The 22,593-nt window shown below is 38.0% G+C and overlaps 1 protein-coding gene across 23 annotated transcripts in view; it reads right to left on the bottom strand.

The window, feature by feature from the left end:
* PRPF40A (pre-mRNA processing factor 40 homolog A) overlaps positions 1–22,593 on the bottom strand; it is a 63,908-nt gene that overhangs the window by 32,650 nt on the left and 8,665 nt on the right. For all 23 annotated transcript variants that reach the window (XM_073019688.1, XM_073019690.1, XM_073019684.1 and 20 more), the window contains 3 exons: positions 6,902–6,982; positions 5,420–5,450; positions 3,356–3,372 (listed from right to left, as the gene is read on the bottom strand). In XM_073019688.1, coding sequence (XP_072875789.1) covers positions 3,356–3,372; positions 5,420–5,450; positions 6,902–6,982 — 129 coding nt within the window. The remainder of the gene's footprint in view (positions 1–3,355; positions 3,373–5,419; positions 5,451–6,901; positions 6,983–22,593) is intronic.

Raw genomic sequence — 22,593 nt, forward strand, 5'->3', positions numbered from 1 at the left:
AATGGAGTACAATTCAGTGAGAAAAACAAATGAAGTATCAAGCCATAAAAAGACAATGGAGGAACCTTAAATGCATATTCCTAAGTAAAAGAAGCCAATCTGAAAAGGCTAAATACTGTATGATTCCAACTATATGAAATTCTTAGAAAAACAAAACTATGAAGGCAGAAAAAAAATGGTTGCTGGAGTAGAGCAGGAAGAAATGAATAGGCAGAGCACTGATTTTTAGGGTAATTAAACTATTCTGTGTGATACTGCAATGGCTGATACATACATATTCATTATACATTTGTCAAAATATATAGGATGTACAATATTAACAGTGAACCCTGATATAAACTGTACTTTGGATGGTAACAATTTGTCGTTGTATATTCATCAATTGTAACATATGTACCAATCTGGTGTGACATGCTGACAGTGCCCGACAACAGTAAGTTCTTTGTGGGGGGTAATAATCTGGGAACTCTACTATCCACTCAATTTTGCTATAAACCAAAAACTGCTCTAAAAAAACAGTATCTATTTTTTAAACAAAGTTTCATGTCTGGAAACCAAGAAAAACATATCCCTTAATAAAGAAATTTGTGGGTTTATTTTGAGATGGGGTCTCCCTGCTAACGTGCAGTGGTGGCATGATCTCGGCTCACTGCAGCCTCAATCTTCCTGGGCTCACGCAATTCTCCTACCTCAGCCTCCCAAGGAGCTGGGACTACAGGAGTGTGCCACCATGCCTGGGTATTTTTGTAGAGATGGGGTTTCACCATGTTACCCAGGCTGGTCTCAAACTCCTGGGCTCAAGAAATCCTACCACTTCAGCTTCCTAAAGTGCTAAGATTACAGGCATGAGCCACTGCATCTGGCCAGGAAAAGTATTAATATTGGTTTAGAAATACACAAGTAGAAATCAACAGTGGAAAAGGAAACACAGAGATAAATCCCAGAATACGTGAGAATTTAAATATGACAATAAACAGCTTTCAATTAAAGTCAGAAAAACTGGTTTGATAGCTGACACAACTGGCTATCCATCTCATAGACAGATATTCCAGATGAATCAAACACTTAATGATTAAAAAAAAAAGCAACGAGAATCTTCCAAGAAAATACAATGAGGAAACTTTTGTAAAAATTTCAATAAACTCATCAGCTAAAAGAGATAACCTATCTAATTACCACATTAACATACTAAAAGGTTGTGTGGCAAGATCATTAAAAGCAAAATCAACAGACCAATGACTAAGAAAAATATCTGAAATTCATGATTATTAAAGGGTTAACATCAATAACATTTGAAAAACTCTTAAAATGAAATTTACAGGAAAAAATAAAAAATAACCCAACCTAAAAACAGGAAAGGACAGGGACAGGCTAACAGAAGAGAAATCCAAATACCAAATAAAATGTTCAATCTCATTAAGAATCGAAGAAAAACTATCACTTTAAACCCATGTCCACTCACTAAAATTCAAATGAGTGATACTGGCTATTGCTGCTAGAGATTCTTGAAGAAAAAGACATGGTACTACACCATTATTAGATATGTCTTTTTATATTCTTGAAAAACAACATGACTAGTTACACACGCTCCGTCCCGAATATGTTATTCCTGGAATCTTTCTTAGGTGTAAAAAAAAAAATTGTTCATAATTGGGAGGGGATCCTAGATATAAACAGAATTTCCATTAATAAGTGAATGGTTTAATGTGTCTCTATGCCAAAGAATACTTTATAAAGTCATTTAAAAAATTACATCTACATTAAGGAACTTACACAGATTTTCACAAAAAACTTTTAAACAAGAAAAAGTGTATTTAACAAATAACTTAAGCATATATAACGTGAACCAATTATGTAAAATGTGTATGTATTTGTCTATGCTTAAGTAACACACAAAAAGATCTTCAGCTAAGGTATTAATGGTGGTGGTTCCCTCATGGTCCAAAAATTAAGGATGAATTTTACTTCCTTTTTAACTTATGTCTGCTTTGTTTTCCTCCCAATGAGCCTGCATTAGTTAAATATGAAAAAAAAACCCATTAAGTTATCCTTTCTCAAAAATAAAAGCAGGTACTTATAGCAGAATAATACCAAATGGGCTGGGCATAGTGGCTCACGCCTGAAATCCCAGCACTTTGGGAGGTCGAAGTGGCGGATCACTTGAGGACAGGAGTTCAAGACCATCCTGGGCAACATGGTGAAACCCCATCTCTACAAAATACAAAAATTAGCCGGACATGGTGGCACATGCCTGTTGTCCCAGCTACTCAAGAGGCTTAGGCAGGAGAATCGCTTGAACCCAGGAGGCGGAGGTTGCAGTTAGCCAAGATTGAGCCACTGCACTCCAGCCTGGGCAACAGAGTGAGACTCTGTCTCAGAAAAACAAACAAACAAAAAAACCCCAAAAGGATATTTTGCAACCATTCAACTTTTAAGGCAAAAGACACAAGAATGTTTTTAAAGCACTTAAATAAAATTCTTAATTTAAAATTTTCTCTCCAAATGCGAAAAACAACATTTGCAATCAATTCTGTTAACTGTAACAGTAGCATAACAGCTACCTCTCAGGAACATTATGATTAAATGAGATTATAAACAAAACTCTTCCTTTCTTTGATCTTTAAGGAATAGCAAAATAGCAAAATGTTTTTAAATTAAGGTACGTAAATTTTCCTATCCATATATATATACATTAAAAAAAATAAAATTATCGCCTAACATCTCTCGGGCACTGTGGCTCACGCCTGTAATCCCAGCACTTTGGGAAGCTAAGGCAGTCAGATCACTTGAGGCCAGGAGTTCAAGATCAGCCGGGCCAACAAGGCAAAACCCCGCCTCTACTAAAAATACAAAAATTAGTCGGGGATGCTGGCAGGTGCCTGTAGGCCCAGCTACTCAGGAGGCTGAGACATGAAAATCACTTGAACCCGGGAGGTGGAGACTGCAGCGAGTTAAGATCGCACCACTGCACTCCAGTCTTAGTGACAGAGCGAGACTCTGTCTCAAAAAAAAAAAAAAAAAAAATTTATCTCCTAATGTAATGCTTAATTTGTAATTACTAGGTTAAGTACTGTGCACCTACAAGTTCTGCTTCCCTTCTAAATGTGATGGGAAGAATTTAAATCCTTTTAAAAGTTGATACATATGATTCTCATCTCTCATTAAGCCCCACCGAAACTAGATTTCAAAATAAATAATTTTTTCAATCCTTATCATAGAAAAAAAGGGAAAAGGGAAAACTATGGATTAATGCAAAGATTTAGCAGATAATCCTTAGAGCAGAAAAAAGAATAATTGTAAAGTAGGTTAAAGTATACTAAAATTAAAATATTACAAACATTTAAAGAGTACTTACTGCACCAGATGCTGTACCTAAAAAATAAAAAACAGGCAAAATATTTACACCATGATAAATCATGCTCTCCTTCATAAGTTTTAATATTTATTCATATATTCATAGTACTTATTCCTCCTCATCCTCAAGATTTTGAGACTACCTCATATGAACTATGTGCTATCTTTCCCACAAAATAAACATCTATAGTGCAAAACATTTTCAGAGTTTGAACTTTCAATCTACAAACTCACTTGGAGGCAGTCTGAGAAGTATTCAACATTGCCTTTTATTTCTCCTTTCCTTACTATAATAGGTGACTTTGTTTCTTATTCCTCTTTCTCTACTAAGTATATTACCAAAGCACAATAATGCCTCTACCACTGATTCTACAGCTTTAGATTCCTGGTAACTTTATCTGAATTCCAGATTTGTGCTGTACAACACAACAGTGATCAGACACCAGACATCCCTTTAAATTAAAATTTAAGATTAAATAAAATTTAAAAAATTCATTTCCTCAGTTGCACCAGCCACATTTCAAATACACAATAATTACATGTGTCTAGTGGCTACTGTATTAAGCAGTACAGATTACAGAACATTTTCATCACTGCAGAAAGTTCTATTAGATGTTACTGTCCTCTATACTACTACAGAAAACTCCTTAAGAGATTTTGAAATGCATGTTAGTCACAAAACTCCTAATAATAATCTTAAACTTTAGAAACTAGTAATTTAAACATGTAAATAAAATAAAGACAGAGATTGTATGTAAAACAAAACAAAACTAAGTTTGTATATACTGAGTACACTCAAAAGAAGCTACTATAGAAAATCACTGTAGAGCCAAAGCATTTTAAAAGTAACTAAAAACAAAAATTATGTAATTTTCCAGGATTACTGAGGGTAACAGTACCCAGCTCTAGATATCTAAATAAAAGAAAATAATTGTATTAGGTATTTCAGAACATTTTAGTTTAAATAATGAAATCTGTGAAACATCTTTAAAAAATCAATTAAGTCCCATTTGAACCCAGAGAAAAGCACACAGTACATTTTCAACACCTTTCAACCAATACTGTTTATAACAGAACACAATCTTGTCATAATCGTGGGATGAAGTTCGGCATCTGGAATATTAATTTATGTGGACAGCTATATATTCATGATACTGGAGGCATTATTAATATATATTAAAATCTTATGAGTCAAAATGGCCAGTTATTGGGAACTAATATTTACTCCAATGGCTATCAATACAAGGGCCAAGGAGACGACAGAAAAGTAACTCTAAAGTAGTCTAGAATGCCAAGGAGAGCTCATACTAAACACCTAGAGAATGGAGTCACTACGTCATTCTAATGCTTGCTGAGTACAAATATGAACTCAACCAGAGTTCATTTAACATATACTCTCTGACACCTACTGTGTTGACAGGACTACTGTTAAGTATTGAATAGTCAGATCATCCAACTTTTCAAAATAAATTCAAACTCAAAATCTGCAGACTACAAATGTTAGCAATAATTACAAAATTGAAGAACATTGTGTGGGCCAAAGTAAATCTGCAGACCTAATTGGGTCCAGAACTCCTGACCTAAAACTGTAAAAATTTCCTAAGAATTCAATTATCGCCGGGCGCGGTGGCTCACGCCTGTAATCCCAGCACTTTGGGAGACCGAAGTGGGCGGATCACAAGGTCAGGAGTTCGAGACCAGTCTTGCCAATATAATGAAACCCGGTCTCCACCAAAATACAAAAATTAGCCAGACATGCACCTGTAGTCCCAATTACTTGGGAGGCTAAGGCAGGAGAATCGCTTGAACCCGGGAGGCGGAGGCTGCAGTGAGCCGAGATTGCCACTTACTCCAGCCTGGGTGACAGAGCGAGACTCCACCTCAAAACAACAACAACCACCAAAAGACTTCAATTGTCAACGCTATCCCAGTTTCCTATTGCGGAAAAAAGAAAAAGGAGGTTATATAAAGTCCAAGAGATCCTGCTTTTTTTACTCCTCATTATAATAGGGCTGCTACTGTCCAAATGAGGTCTAACACATACCACCATACATAGTATACATACCTGCTGCTACATCCATACTATTTACTCCTGGCTGTAAGAAGAAAAATGAAATTAGTGTTATTCATCTCTTTTAAACTGTATTTTATATAAGTTCCTCATAAAGCATAGTGAAATCAGTACCTGCTATGGATAATCCTCAAGCCTGTGACTCAAAGATTCTTAGCAAAACTTTTAGTGGTCTCAGTTCCTCGAGCTTGCTATAAATTGTAAAGGAGATCAGCAAACTGAGGCTACAGGAGTAGTTTAAATGTTATATGGTCACCAAGTGTACACAAGGTCCTCAACGCTTTACCCACAATTCTGGAAACCAAAACCCTCTGAAAACCAACTTTTTTCAAGTATGGTACCAAAACTCACTACAGTGGCAAAACCTGCCCTAAATGAACATGAAACTCCACAAACTTCATTTATCCCACTTCAGTTTAGTTTAGCTGCAAAAATACTAACATTATTGAAGTTAGACAGCACTGCCCTGGACCTCGCAGGAAATGTTTACATATTATATGCAATGTGTTACTTTCCAGTATTATAAAGAATTTTTGAAATATATCTCGTCTTAGGATTTTGGGAAAGACATTGCAAACTTACCACCTCAAGGGAGTATGCCACATCTGTTCATTACAACCACATAAAGAATAAAGAAGTTAAATTTGAATTTTGTAATAATTTATATTACTATACTACCTGATAGAGATGGTAAGGCTGTTTAATAGATTTTCTAATTAATTTGCCACAGCTGAAGTCTCAGAATGTGGATTTCCAATTAAATCTTGATTTCTAAATCTAGTATTAAATCATATTATACCAACTTTTAATTAGCACTCAGTGAAGTAAATGTTTACCCTTTAAAACTTACATGTTATCAGACGAATAAAATGTTTCTGGCTCACATTGTATACTTTTCAATATTCTGGTCTTAATACAAAATTAACTTAATAATTAAGAATGTACATATAATATCAATATAGGAAAAAATCTAAATGCCTATCATTGAAGTTACAGAAACTAAATCCAGGACAAGCACAGTGGCTAATGCCTGTCATCCCTGTGGGAGGCCGAGGCAGGAGGATAATTTGAGCTCAGGAGTTTGAGACCAGCTTGGGCAACACAGGGAGACCTCATCTCTATAAAAAAAATTTAAAATTAGCTCGGCGTGGTGGCACGTGCCTGTGGTCTCAGCTACTCAGAAGGCTGAGGTTGGAGGATTGCTTGAGCCCGGATGGTTGAGGATGTAGTGAGCTGTTATCATGTCACTCACTGCACTCCAGACTGGTTGACAGAGCAAGACTCTGTCTCAAAAATACAAAGAAAAGAAAAGAAACTGAAAGTCCACAGTAATTCTCATATTTTATTACAGTACTACACAGGCACTTCAACGGCTAACATGATTGCCTATCAAGTATATAGGTATTATTACTCCATATATAAAAGCAATCAATCAAAACATTACTTCACAGAAAATAGTTATTTTCACATGATTACCGGTAAGGCAGGCTGCATGGAAGCCTGAGACATATGAGACATCATCATTCCAGGCATTACTGACGACATCATTCCAGGCATCTAAAATAAAAGTAAAAAAGGTTACTATAAGACCAAAGCACTTAATATGACTTTAAGAATCCCATAACTTAAGATTAAAAACCACTAAACACTATACCATGTGAATAGTATGCTTAGTAAGTGCTTGTTGAATGAATGAAGTACTTTACCAATAATCTATTTTAATACTTATGTCACAGTTTTTATATATACGGTCAAAATTATTTTAACAAGTAAATTTAATAAGTTTGGACTATTACGTTATTTCTAGCCTGAATTTAAAAAAACATTAATTTCCTTTTAGTTGTAACACAACAGTCATATTTTTCTCACTTCTTTGGAGCAAGAGAATTTAGCATAAAATTTTTTCAGTATTTTTCACCTTTGATTTTTAATACATGTACTGAATAAATTTTATAATGTGGCGTATTTCAAAATCCTAGATCAAAGGTGCTAATATCCAAACAATGACCTAAAAAAATACATTTAAAAAAACCCGTTTTAAATCACAAGTCATCTATCCCCTCTCATGTACAGAAAACTTAAGGCACATACATAAATATCTAAAGATATTAGTTTGGGAGCTCAATCTAGTTTATCAACAACTACCATTCAAATCTATGAATTAATTCTATTAAGTCTGAATATAAATTCTGAAGATTAACACAAGTTTCTCAAGAATTTGACCCAATGCTCCTCTATATTAGTATAATCCCACATTACAATTTTGATTTTAATGACCATTAAAAAGATCTAAGGAAATTCAGAAGGGGACAAAAATTACATACAATAATCACAGGTACTGGAACAAGGTAACCAGTTATTAAACAATTTCAAAGTAAATGAACATTTTGAGAAATAGGAACAACAGAAAATAAGCATATGGTCAGCAGGAACATACAGATTCAAGCCTTCTAAAGTTATGTAAGAACATTCACACACTGAATTGTATTCCTTGTGAAAGTGACCCATGAAACTAAACGAGGCTAAGGTACCTATTAAAATAAAGTAGCATGGAGTTAACGGGTTAAAAACAACCAATAAACTGTCTAAACATCATTAAACAAAACTTTTTGACAAAAATTGTGACTATTAAGAATGTGGTGGCTGACTTGGAATATGATCCAAATAGTACGTATTTTTTTTAAGGTATAGAATTTGAAAACCGAAGCACTGGCAAGCCTCCATCATCCAGACTGAGAATCAGAGAAATAATTTACAAGGTAAGGAGAAAAAATACAACAATCAAATTAGAAAGAACTATAACTAGGCTTACTCCCAGCCCATACATCTCCAGCCAATAGATATATCCTCGTAATTTTGCTTTAGGCCAATGTAAAATACGCTGAATCAGGTAACTGGTTGCATTGGAAAGCAACCAAGATACATGACAGGCAACATAGAAACAGCCTGCTACTTTAAGTAACCTATATATAAAATCAAAAGCTAGTAACATAACCAACACTAGAATTCTAAGCTAAATTGACAGATCAAGGCCTGAAAACTTAAGAGAAAAACCAATCAAAGTAACTTCTCCTAAGAATTAAAGGTATTTTTTTTAAAGTAGAGTAAAATCTGCATAAAGCAACAGAACATTCTCTCGCTGGGCACGGTGGCTCACTCCTGTAATCCCAGCACTTTGGGAGGCCAATGCAGGCGGAACACGATGTCAGGAGACCAAGATCTTCCTGGCTACTGTGAAACCCCATCTCTACTAAAAATACAAAAAATTAGCCAGGCATGGTGGCACATGCCTGTAGTCCCAGCTACTTGGGAGGCTGAGGCTGAGAGGTGGAGGCTGCAGTGAGCTGAGATGGCGCCACTGCACTCCAGCCTGGGCAACAGAGAGAGACTCCGTAAAAAAAAAAGAACATTCTCTCATGGCAGTAGCAGACTGTACAAATAAATGTAATTTCAAATTGAAATATCCTGACTTTATCACACATATAAAGATAAAATCTTACTTAAAAACAAAGCCACATAAAAACCAATATATAAGAGTTTAGTAGACCAGGCCAATGAGACTTACAGCAGGCAGTATTTGAAAATCACTAAAGAACATACAGAGTTTGACAGAGTTCTCTCTTTAATTGACCTTCTTCCCATACCTAAAATGTTTAAACACCTCAGAAATGTTCTTTTAGAACGGAAATCATGGTATTTATTATAGAATGAGATTTAATGTCAAAAAGCTACATTCTCCCTTCGTATCTCCGTAAATTCTGGGGATGAAGACTAGTTAATCTTGTTTTACCTGACAAACTGCAAGTCCTAAATTACATACAACTGAATATCCTGAAAGTAAATCAATCATTAATGTAATTTAAACCAAAACTGTGATGTCAACATAAAACCAAAGAACAAAACAATAAACATGCAAAATACTATATTCTGTAGGAAAAACTACTGTAAGAATTTAAGAAATTTAGAGTTCCTTTAGAGGACTGAGAATCCCAAAGTCTGTTTTTCAAAGTCTAAAAAATCTACTTTGTGGCGATGTTATGATTCTCATTCTCTATTAATTCTAGGATATACATAACATAGAGATACTTTTTATAATCTCTTTCTTTGAAGCTAAATCTTTTAAAGAAATTGTGTTGATTTACGCCAGTCACTTTGGCAGCACCATCAATCTGAGACCATTAAAAGTTTCTAAGCTATCTATTAACACTTACTGTTAATGGGAATACAAGATGCAAACTTATGAGAATTGGCTATGGCTCAGATCCTCAAAAGTGATTTTTTCCTCCCTCATCCCAATAATAAAAGAGTTAAAACATTCAAATGTCTTTGCTCTCTCCTCTGTCACAGTAGGTATACTTCTTCTTTCCATGAAGAGGTGTCTCAACGTTATCTGTTGAGTGTTTCAGATTTTCCATTTAGATTTTTTTTTTCTTTTCACTCTTAAGGGCACATAAAACACAGTCATGTGTCATTTAATGACCGTATGTTCTGAGAATTGTGTCATCAGGAGATATCATCATTGTGTATCATAGAATGCACTTACACAAACCTGGATGGTTATAGTCTACTACACATCTAAGCTATTATGGTATACACAGCCTATTGCTCCTAGGCTAGAAACCCTTATAACATGTTACTGTACTGAATACTGTAGGCAACTGTAACACAATGCTAAGTATTTGTATATCTAAACATAGAGGTAGTATATGATTTAACAGGACCACCATTGTGTATGTAGTCTGCCATTTACCAATATGTCACTATGTGGCCCACAAATCTAATACTGTGTCTCAACATTTAAGTTCAATGAAAATGGGATGTTGCGTCAAAATAATAAAGGGGAAAAATTCTTAACTTAGTTGCTACAATAACACCACAACGAATTCCATGAGCCACACCATTCTTAAGGCTACAAAGTGGTAGTTCATATTTACTTAATGTGAAGCATACTATAAAATGAAAACCATGTACTGCTTTGCAAATTCCCATTTAAACTACTTTGGTAAATATGTAAAAGTGCTATAATTCAAAATTTTTAGTTGTATGAGACATAAATTTCCTAAAATGTTAAACATCTGAATATTATGAAAAATTTGGCAACTTTAAAAAATGTAGCTGATATATTTTATACAATTCATGAGTGGCCAACCATATGTATATTTACACTATGTAAATCATTTCTATTTCCTATTCTTTTAATAAGTATAAAACTAATTATCAAGATGTTCTCAGAAGAATCATCAGTTTGAGGAAAATAAAAAATAAATGAACAAAACACTAGGGAGCGCTACACATCCTGTTCAGTCATTCTTAGCATCCCAGAAAGTTTCTAATGTTAGATATAAACAAACATATTTCATTTATCACTCTACATATTTTAAAAAATGAAAATAAAAAGTGGTAGTAATAAAAGCAGTATCAATGCTACGGTGAGTGAATTTTACAAAGTGTAAATTCAATTGGTCCAACTTTACCATGATATGAAAAGAAAGCACTTTAAAAGTGAAGAACTTCACATGGGGACTTCACAAGTTCTTTCCTTCATAGTTATTTCTAAAGTTTTTCCTGCTGGAAAGAAATGACAAACAATTGGACCTATCTTTTGTCTAGTATTACAAAAAAAAAAAAAAAAAATTCACCTGAAAAAAATACTAACTCCTAAATCTGGTGGTTTTTTAAAAACCATTCTTGCTGCAAACCTGTAGCAGCAAATTCATAACCTAAGTAAGTTTCATGTCTGCCTTTTTACTTGGGGTTCTTCTTAAGTGTGCTAAAGTAAAATTCCATAAGGTAAGTACAACCTATAAAGGCTGTTTTAATATTTTAGAACAACTATCTCATATACCACTAAATTATTTTATGAATATACAAATAAACGCCAAAAATCTTGAATAAATGCAAACTGAATCTTTAAATAGAACTAAACGTTCATTCAATTGGAGATAAATGGAAATATCTATGTTTAAAGCATACCCTTAGCAACCAAAAGTAAACTAGTGGCTTTTTTTGTGGAAATCATTTAACCTACTTCCTCTTCATCTAAAGCAAGCCTGTTCAATCTGTGGGCCATGGGCCACATGTGGCCCAGGACAGCTTTGAATGTGTCAACACAAATTTGTAAGCTTTCTTAAAACATTCAGATTTTTTTGGCTTTTTTTTTTTAAGCTCATCAGCTACTGTTAATGTTATTTTTTTTTATGAGTGGCCCAGGGGAGCCAAAAGACTGGATACCCCTGATGCAGAGCAACATAAATTCAAAACATCATTTTTTGATAAGAAATATTTAGATAAATAAAGGCAATATTTGTACAAATTGTTATCATGCAGAATAGAACTTTACCATGTAACAAGACAAGTGCCAGTATTCAAAATTTGCGAAACTCTCTCAACCTACAGAATTTAGAACTGCTGAAGTATAGCAACCCCTTCAGGGTCTAAGGAAATTAACCCAATTATATAGTCTTATACTGATATATACAGATAATGCGGTCTGAAGTCAGACTGACAGAATTCCTATCCCATTTAACTTGGGCTAATTTATTTGACCTCTCTGGACCACAAACTCTTCATCAATGAGAAAAAACATTAACTGTCTGATAGGATTATTATAGAGAACAAATGTGATAATACAAATACGGCACTTAGAAACAGGCTTAATAAATAATAATAGGTATTACCAATGGTCTCCATTTAATCAAGGTATATCTTATGTCACCCCTTCCCTCATCTATTCTTTATCTAGCTCTCAAGTGCTTCAGTTCTTTTAAGTTACCTAGGGAAAATATTGTAAAACCACAGTAATATTCAATAGGAACCAATACACATTAATAAGAAGTCAATCTCAGATTAAGAGCATGCTTAGTGCTGGCTCTGCAATGTCACTGAGTAACTCACTAAATTCTCTGGGCCTTACTATTCCCATTTGTAAATTGGGCATCCAATCCATCTAGCCAATCCACTTTTCAATCAGGAGGATCAAATTCAATAGGCTATAATCTCTCCAAGTTTATATAAGCACGGTGACAGAATTCTTGACACAAATTATGTGACACAATTTAGAAATAGCGCTAAATGACAACGAACTGACACTTTTTAAAAAAAGCTCTAATCATAACTGGGGATACACAAAAATTGCATTGCCTCAACTAAGTCATATAGAATTAATGACTTTAAAACTTACTCTAAAAAGTCATCAAAGCCTTCTTTTAGACAAAAGTATACAAGGACACAAGACCATTATTACCCCCTGCCCCAAGTCTTTCAAGCTAGACTCAGTAGTATATCAAGCTAAATCTTTATACTTTATTTCAGTGTAAGTAAGGGTCTAATTTTCTATACCTAACAAATACATGATCATAAATACACGATGACTTAGATTATTGAAAAATCATCTTTCAAAGAAGTAACAACTTTCTTGATTCCACATGGCCAAATGGGTGTTTGCAAACAAGAACTTAATGCTCATTCATTTATCAAAAGCTAGTTTTAAAAGTCTTAGCCTAAATCTAAGATCGAGACCTAACGATAAGGATCCCATTCACAACATAATGTGATTTTGTTTAAAAAGATCAAAGCTGGCCAGGCGCAGTGGCTCACGCCTGTAATCCCAGCACTTTGGGAGGCCAAGGCAGGTGGGTCATGAGGTCAACAAATCAAGACCGTCCTGGCCAACATGGTGAAACCCCATCTCTACTAAAATACAAAAAATCAGCCGGGAGTGGTGACACGCACCTGTAGTCCCAGCTACTCCAGAGGCTGAGGCAAAGGAATTGCTTGAACTAGGGAGATGGAGGCTGCAGTGAGCTGAGATCGCACCACTGCACTCCAGCCTGGCGACAGAGCAAGACTCTGTCTCAAAAAAAAAAAAAAAAAAAAAAAAAGCAATCAAAGTCTAAGATAAATACAAGAATTTCATTAAATAACGAAAAACAAAGCCTACTGAATTTCAACTCAAGACAGCCTTCACTAGTCCTTCATGACTAACAGAACCATTCAGACTGGGAGAAGATTCAGATTTCCACTTTGAGTTCACTGAGTAAAAAAGAAGCAGAAGTGGATTTCCTTTTAAATCCACCAGTGCAAAATATCATGACAGAGATGATAAATACCTCTTCAAAAGGTTTTAATTCCCAGTTCTTCAAGTTCTTTGTTTCTCTAGTTTCTATAGTTATCCGTGCTGTAACTAACCCTTCCTGCCCTTGCAGCACCCTGACATGCCCTGACAAGTCTAGACATGCCTTACTCCATAACAGATAGCCTTCCCCTTCCTGCCTAGATATCTGTGTTCAATTACAAACATTAGCCAATCGAGTCAGTTTAGATTGTGCGGTCCAACCCTAGCAAATAGGGGAAAGACACAACAGTAGTGACCAGCTGTGTAATGAATAAGAACCTCTTCCCCTCCCTTGTCCAGTGTGCTCTTGCCATTGCTTTATCCGCAAGATGCACCCTTCTACAGAAGTAAATTGCCTTGCTGAGAAAACCTTTGCCTGAGTATATTTTCACTTTGCAACACCAAGCATTTACTTCCAACAATTTGGGGGCCCACCCAGGATTCCCATTCTCCTTCGGTGAACAGGTCTCTGGTCACTTCTCATGGGGAGGCGTGACCCACTGCCTCGTTGAAGTGGCCTCAGTGTAGAGACTGGAACCCACCCAGTGCGACAAATACACCCAGACTCTCAGCAACAGAGAAAGATACAGGCCAGCAGCTTGGGGAAAGGATTCTCACATACCGCGACAACCAGGTAACTCTGTACACAGACCAAGGTAAGAAATGTTGCAGGGGTGACAAAGTATTTCCTTGGTGGTCGGGATATTCTGGAGGATGAAAGTGTGTGTGAATGATCACAAGCAGTACTGCTTTCAGTGCTGCTTGTGTGAATGGTACTAAGCACTACTGCTGTGCAGAGTGAGGGGTCCTATCTGTAGTTCTGTGGTCACTTCATACAGCTTACGGCGGATCCTGCTGTGGGGCTCATACCGGCACCCCAATGCCAAGAGGGGCCTAAATTCGCATGAGGGAAGTGGCCAGAGTGGATGAAGCAAAAGAAGGGTGCAAGGAGCCTCCAGGAGGTGGGGTTAAAGGATAGGCAAGAAATCTCTAATACGAGGGACTGAGACTTAACAAGTCTCCAGAGAAGAATTTTCAGGCAAGAAGTCTCTAATACGAGGCATTGAGTCTAACTAGGACCTGACATGGGAAATACCCCAAGCAAGACAGAGTAAAAAGGATAAAGACGGCAGTAAAGATATTCCCCCCGATAGTCCCCTAGGTCTCATATTAAAATACTGGAAAGATAATGAGAAGACTAAACATAAGAAACAGCAACAAATGATAAAATATTACTGTTTTATTTGGACTCGGGGACTCATCCTCAAACCCTCAACCTTCTGGCCAAAGTTTGGGTCGAATGAGGGTGCAATGTTTCAGTTTTTGATTCAATATGTCAATGACAAAAGCCCAGTTTCTCAAGAGGAACTGGACTATGCTCTTTATTGGAGGCAGGTACCTGTCCTCTTTTTTCCCTTAGAGACAACTAGGAAAGAACCTGATCTAGAATCACAAAAGGAAAAATTAGATAAGTTAGTTCCAATGCTCAAAGACTCCAGCACATGGGATCCCCTAGACCATCCTCCCCGGCTCAGTGATCCCAACCCCTCTACTCAGGCAGCTGCTGCCACCCCAGATCCCGCTCTAGATCCTTCACCTACTCACATTACTCCTCCTTACAATCCTGACTCTTAGAAATTATCATCCCAGGAGCCTGTCCCCTATTAGCCTAAGGACCCCTCCTTAAAGGGACTCCAACATGAAATAGAGCAATGTAAAAAGGATATCCAGAACTTCCCTTTCCCCTCTACAACTCAAGAGTCGGCCCCTGCTCTCTTTCCCTTAAAACTGACCAATTTTTAGGACCTCAGTTATACACTTGGGTAGAGTTAATGTACATCTTGGACATCCTTCAGGAAAAGAAAGGAGTATGATTCGTAGGGCTGCTATGGTAATTTGGGAACGTGAGCGTCCTCCCAGTCAAAAAGTTCCTACCGTGGACCAGAAAACCCCGCCCAAGACCCCCAGTGGGACAATAAAAACCTGGCTCACTGGGAAAACACGCAGGACCTAAGGGAGATAATAATAAAAGGAATTTAGGAATCAGTACCTGAACCCAAAATCTCTCTAAAGCATTTGATATACAACAAAAAATGGATGAAGGGCTTATGAGATTCCTAGATAGACTGAAAGAGCAAATGAGACAATACGCAGGCCTCAATTTAGAAGATCCCCTTGGGCAAAGAATATTAAAACTCCAATTTGTCCCTAGAAGATGGCCAGACATCTCAAAAAAATTACAAAAGTACAAAATTGGGAAGACCATCCCTTAAGTGAACTTCTCAGGAAAGCTCAAAAGGTATACGTGAGGACAGATGGAGATTCAAGGCAAAAACGAAAGACAAAACTTATATTATCCACCTTCCAACAGATGACTCCAAACCCATATACTTCTAAACAGAGCTTCAAGGGGCCAGAACCCATAAAGGGTCCAAACTCTCCTTTAAAGAACCAAGGCCCTCATTTACCAGGCCCTCTAAAGAGTATGGGGGAGCAAAGTCAAAGAATCTCAGAACAGAGAGGGGGTAAGGGCAAGATAGGTGCTACAAATGTAGAACAGGCCACTTGAAGACAGATGTCCCAAATTTAAAAAGGAGAAAGAAGCCCTTCCACTCATGACTTTTGAGGAAGAATAGGGGGGTCAGGGGCTCTGTCTCTTTTATCTTGAGTCCCACCAGGAGCCCTTGATAAATTCAGAAGTGGGCCCTAAGCATGAGCTTATCACCTTTTTGGTCAATTCAGGGGCGGCTCGTGCCTGTTTGTTTCCCTCCATCTAATATTGCCTACTCTTTGGAGCAACTTTTCGTCTCAGGTAAAAGGAGAAGGATTTAAAGAAAAATTTTAAAAAACACAGAGGTCAGATACCAGGATCGATCAGTTCATACTCAGTTTTTGTTAATCCTTGAGGCAGGGACTAACTTATTAGGGAGGGAGTTAATGCTGAAGTTAGGCACAGGCCTACAAGTCAGCCCAAGAGGATTCCTCACCTCATTAAACCTACTCATCACTGCAGATGAAAAATACATTAATCCAAAGAGGAGAACCCAGGGAAACTCCCAAGTCTCTCCAATCCACATCAAGCCTAATGCCCCCCCTAAGGAGAAAACAATACCCCATTCCCATAGACTGCAGGATTAGGGTTGAAACCTAAAATTAAAGGTCTTATTAAAGACAGGCTTTTTGAGCCCTGTACGTCCCCTTATAACACCCCAATATTGCCAGTCAAGAAATCAGACGGGTCATACCGGCTGGTACAGCACCTTAGAGCTATTAACCAAATAGTCCAAACTACCCACCCTGTTATCCCCAATCCTTACACCATTCTCAGCAACATTCCATATAATCATCAATGGTTTACTGTAATAGATTTAAAAGATGCTTTCTGGGCATGTCCCCTGGCTGAAGATAGTCGAGATATATTTGCTTTTGAGTGGGAGGATCCCCATTCAGGGCGGAAACAACAGTATTGATGGACAGTCTTACCCTAAGGGTAGACAGACTTCCCTAACCTTTTTGGTCAAATTTTAGAACAATTATTATAAAAAGTTGTCATCCCAAAACAAATATGCCTACTCCAATATGTCAATGATATTCTTATATCTGGTGAGGATATAGAGAAAGTAACTGGCTTCTCTACACATATTCTTAACCATCTGCAGTTTGAGGGGTTAGGAGTTTCAAAGGAAAAGTTTCAGTATGTGGAGCCTGAAGTTAAATATTTAGGCCACTTGATAAGTGCAGACTAGGGCCTGAAGGAATTGAGAGAATTGTGTCCCTACCCTTGCCTCAAACTAAACAAGAACTCAGGAAATTTTTAGGGTTAGCTGGATACTGCCACTTACAGATTGACTCATATGCACAGCAAACTTTCATATCAAAAACTTGCCCAGGGGAAGCCTGACCACCTGTGGACTTCTAAGGAAGTCGATCAGGTCAAAGAGCTGAAAGAAAGACTCATAACCACCCCTGTCTTAGCCTTACCTTCCCTGGAAAAGCTGTACCACATTTTGTGAACATGGATAATGGGGTAGCTTTGGGAGTGCTTACCCAAGAACACAGTGGCACTCAGCAGCCTGTGGCCTTCCTGTCAAAAGTCTTAGATCCAGTTACTTGCGGATGGCCTCAATACATCCAATCCATTACAGCTACCGCAGTATTGGTCCAAGAAACCAAAAACTTAACCTTTGGAGAAAAATTGACAGTAAGCACGCCCCACTAAAGTTAGAACTATCTTAAACCAGTAAGCAGGGAGGTAGCTTGCTGACTCAAGAATCTTAAAGTATAAGGTTATTCTGTTTTTTTTTTTTTTAAAAAAAAAGATGATTTAAAAGTAGCCACTGATAATTTGCTTAACCCAGCAGGTTTCCTAACAGGGGATCCAAATCTAAAAAAAAAAGCACACATGTTTAGATTTAATCGATTACCACACAAAGGTCTGACCAGACCTAGGAGAAGCTCCCTTCAGGACAGGAGGACACTTATAAATGGTTCCTCCCAGGTGATTGAGGGAAAAAGACACAATGGGTATTCAGTAATTGATGAAAACAAACTCAAAGAGAGTCAAAAAAAAATTGCCCAGTAATTGGTCTGCCCAAACTTGCAAGCTGTTTGCACTCAGCTAAGCCTTAAAGTACTTGAAGAACCATCTATATCGATTCTAAGTAGGCCTTTTTGAGTGGCTCATACATTTGGAAAAATTTGGACTGAACGAGGCCTCATTAACAGTAAAGGTCAAGACCTTGCTCATCAGGATCTATACCACCCAAGTATTGAATAACCTTCAGTTGTCAAAAGAAATAGCTATTGTCCACGTCCCCAGACACCAGAAAAGCCTTTCTTTTGAAAAGTTGAGGAAATAACCTAACAGATCAGATAGCCAAACAGGCTGCCGTTTCCTCTAAAATGCCTGTTTTTCACTTAACTCCTTCCCTTCCTTGTTCTAACGTGATCCCCATTTTTTCTTCTACTGAAAAAAAAAAAAAAAACCCTAATAAAAATAGGTGCTGAAGAGAATTCAGAAGGAAAATGGATGTTGCCGAACCACAGAGAAATGTCATCCAAACCCCTTATGAGGGAAATCTTATCCCAACTACATCAAGAGATCCACTGGGGTCGATTGAGGACGCAGTCCTCAAGAGTTTACGGGTGCACAGAAATTTATACCCTGGCCAAACAGGTTACAGACAATTGCTTAGTTTGTAAGAAAACTAATAAACTATAAAAAGATTACCCCTTGTGGGAAGCGGTCCAGGCTTAAGGCCATTCCAAAGTATCCAGATTGATTACACTGAGATGCCTCCAATAGGGTGTCTAAAATACATACTTGCGATAGATCACCCCACTCACTGGGTCGAAGCTATCCCCTTTTCAAATGCAATGGCCAATAATGTAGTTAAAGCCTTTATTAAAAATATAGTGCCCAGGTTTGGGTTAATAGAAAATATTGACTCAGACAGTGGAACCCATTTTAGCACATACATCATTAAAAAGCTATTCCAAATAGACATTAGATGGGAATATCATACTCCTTGACATCCACCTTCATCATGGAAGGTAAAAAGAATGAATCAAACTCTGAAGAACCACTTAACCAAGCTGGTTCTGGAGAATCGGTTACCACGGACCAAACGTCTTCCTGTTGCCCTGTTATGAATCCAAACTGCCCCTCGGAAAGATATTGGTCTTTCCCCTTATGAGATGCTCTATGGAATGCCTTATTTACACTCCATTGCTGACATTCCTACCTCTGAAACTAAAGACCAATTCCTTAAAAATTATATACTTGGTCTATCTTCTACTTTCTCTTCTCTTAAAACCAAAGGTCTCCTAGCACAGGCACTGCCCCCGGAGTTCCTAGTACATCAACATCAGCCTGGGGATCACATCCTCAACAAAAACTAGAAAGAGGAAAAGCTCAAACTGGCCTGGAAAGGACCACACCTAGTGCACTTAACTACTGAAACCACAGTGCAGACAGCAAAAATAGGACGGACCCATCACACCCGAGTCAAAAAAGTGCCGCCCCCCCTCCAGAGTCATGGGCCATAGTCCCAGGGGAAAACCCTACCAAACTAAAGCTAAGGAAAATTTAACTCTCTTGCATCTATTATATTACTCCTTCTTTCCTCTCTCTATTGCTGACCACCTCGTTATTAATATAACCAAGTCAATTTCGCCTCAAACTACTACATTTGATGCTTGTCTTGTTATACCCTGTGGAGACTTGTCAAGTCAAAGACAGCTCTCCACCCCAAACTGTCCTTCCTGACTCTGCTCAGACTGGACATTAGTGAGTCAGGATCATTTAGTCTGGAAAGGTTTCAATAAAGACTCCAATGTCAACTGGGAGTATTGTCCCCCACACCCTGCTAAGACAGCTTTTATTGTCACAGTTGTTCCAATGTTCTGTAGACCACTAAAGAGCACTCACGGATGGACTGCCCCAACCAGTAGTTGTAATTTCCTAAAGCCATATATGCATTTTACTAAAGAAACAGCTTCCCCTAGCTGTGAGCTAAACCAGTACTATCCAATACAGGTTATTATCTCAAACCCTCAAAGTTCTTCCCCTTCCCTAAGCCAGTTCACCTCTTTAAGCCGGTTTTATGGTATGGGGGCTGAGGTGTCAGGAACAGAACCTATCAGATCCTTTGAAATATGCTTCATTGATCCCCCAGATCCTTTGAAATATGCTTCATTGATCCCCCAGATCCTTTGAAATATGCTTCATTGATCCCCTACCGCCTATACCCTTAAAGCCTTCTTCCAAAACCTCACAACAAAACTATTGTTCCTCCTCCATCTAATGGAAAGACCAAGGTAGCTATTGTAGAAGTTAAAAACCTAAAACAAACTTTGGCACCTGAGACAGGATATCAAGGTGCGAATGCCTGGTTGGAATGGATCAAATATTCTGTCCACACTTTAAACAAAAGCAATTGTTATACTTGTTCCCAAGGCAGACCAGAGGTCCAGATTGTCCCCTTTTCACTAGGATGGTCCTTCAGTTGACCAGGGATGCACTGTATGGTAGCTCTTTTCCAGGATTCCACAGCTTGGGGTAACAAGTCGCATCAAGCTCTCTCTCTGCTATATCCCGGAGTTCAACACCCTGTGGGTCAGCCCGAGAGCCATCCAGCTTCCATCTCCCGACACTAAGTTCACTTCCTGTCTCTCACGACAGGGAGGAAACTCAGCGTTCTGTTCCTTGGAGACCTAAAAGGATGCAGTGAACTTAAAATTTTCCAAGAGCTTACCAATCAGTCAGCCCTCATTCGCCCCTGAGTAGATGTATGGTGGTATTGCGGTGGACCTCTACTAGACACTCTGCCAAGTAACTGGAGCAGCACTTGTGCTCTAGTCCAATTGGCTACCCCTTTTACTCTGGCATTTCATCCACCAGAAAAAGAAAAAACAACATTGTAAAGCAAGGGAAGCTCCTTATGGGTATTTCAATTCCCACATTTATTTAGATGCAACTGGAGTCCCACAAGGAGTACCAGAAAAATTTAAAATTCGAGATCAAACGCCGAGGTGGGCGGATCACGAGGTCAGGAGATCGACACCATCCTGGCTAACACGGTGAAACCCCGTCTCTACTAAAAATACAAAAAAATTAGCCGGGTGTGGTGGCAGGCGCCTGTAGTCCCAGCTACTCGGGAGGCTGAGGCAGAAGAATGGCGTGAACCCAGGAGGCAGAGCTTGCAGTGAGCTGAGATCGCGCCACGGCACTCCAGCCTGAGGGAAAGAGCAAGACTCCGTCTCAAAAAAAACCAAAAAAACAAAAAAAACTCGAGATCAAATAGCTGCAGGATTTGAGTCAATATTTTCGTGAGTGACAACTAATAAAAATGTAGACTGGATAAATAACATTTATTATAATCAGCAGCGGTTTATTAATTACACCAGGGATGCTGTCAGAGGGATAACAGAACAATTGGGGCCCACTAGCCAGATGGCCTGGGAAAACAGAATGGCCCTAGATATGATATTAGTCAAAAAAGGGGGTGTTTGTGTTACGATTAAAACTCACTGTTGTACCTTTATTCCAAACAACACTGACCTCACTGGGAACATAACAAGGGCCTTACAAGGACTTACTGCTTTATCCAATGAACTAACTAAAAATTCTGGAGTCGATAACCCTTTCTCAAGATGGCTAGAGAGGTGGTTCAGTAAAAGAAAAAGAATCACAGCCTCAATCCTTACTTCTCTTACAGCCGTCATAGGTATGCTCTTTCTTACAGGATGCTGTACTCGTAGTTTAGTGCAGACTTATAAAAACAGCTCTCACCAAAACCTTCCTGAGCTCTCCTCCACTTTATTCAGATAAACTCTTCCCTCTAGACACCCAAAAGAACAAGATATACTGAGACATTTTGAAGAGAAAAAAACTATAAAATCAAGAGGGTGAAACTGACAGAGATGATAAATTCCTCTTCAAAAGGTTTTAACTCCCAGCGTTTCTGGTTGTTTCTTTAGTTTCTATAGTTACCCCTACTGTAAACAGCACTTCCTGCCCTTGCTGCACCCTGACGTGCCCTGACAAGCCTAGACATGCTTTGTGCCATAATGGATAGCCTTCCCCTTCCCGTCTAGATAGCTGGGTTCAATTTCAAACATTAGCCAACTGGGTCAGTTTAGATTGTGCGGTCTAATCCTAGCCAGTAGGGGAAAGACACAACAGTGGGGACCAGCTGCGTCAGTAGTAAGTACCCCTTCCCCTCCCTTGTCCATCTCAGGAAGGCTCCGTCTACAAGACGCACCCTTCTACAGAAGTAAATTGCCTTACTGAGAAAACTTTTGCCTGAGTGCTATTTTCACTTTGTGACACCGAACATTTACTTCCGACAATCACATCTTTAATAACTGCTAAGTACGACTAACTTGTTTAATAAGTGATATATAAAGTATGAGTACTTGACCAGACAACGAAAGAGAGCAAATACACATTTAGTAGCCTTTATATGGAATGCTTGAGACCAGATTGTTTTGGATTTTTTCAGATTTGCAGATATTTGCCTTTTTACCTACTGGTTGAGCATCCCTAATTAAA

This window comes from Chlorocebus sabaeus, chromosome 10, assembly GCF_047675955.1.
Source record: "Chlorocebus sabaeus isolate Y175 chromosome 10, mChlSab1.0.hap1, whole genome shotgun sequence".
Lineage (NCBI taxonomy): Eukaryota > Metazoa > Chordata > Mammalia > Primates > Cercopithecidae > Chlorocebus > Chlorocebus sabaeus.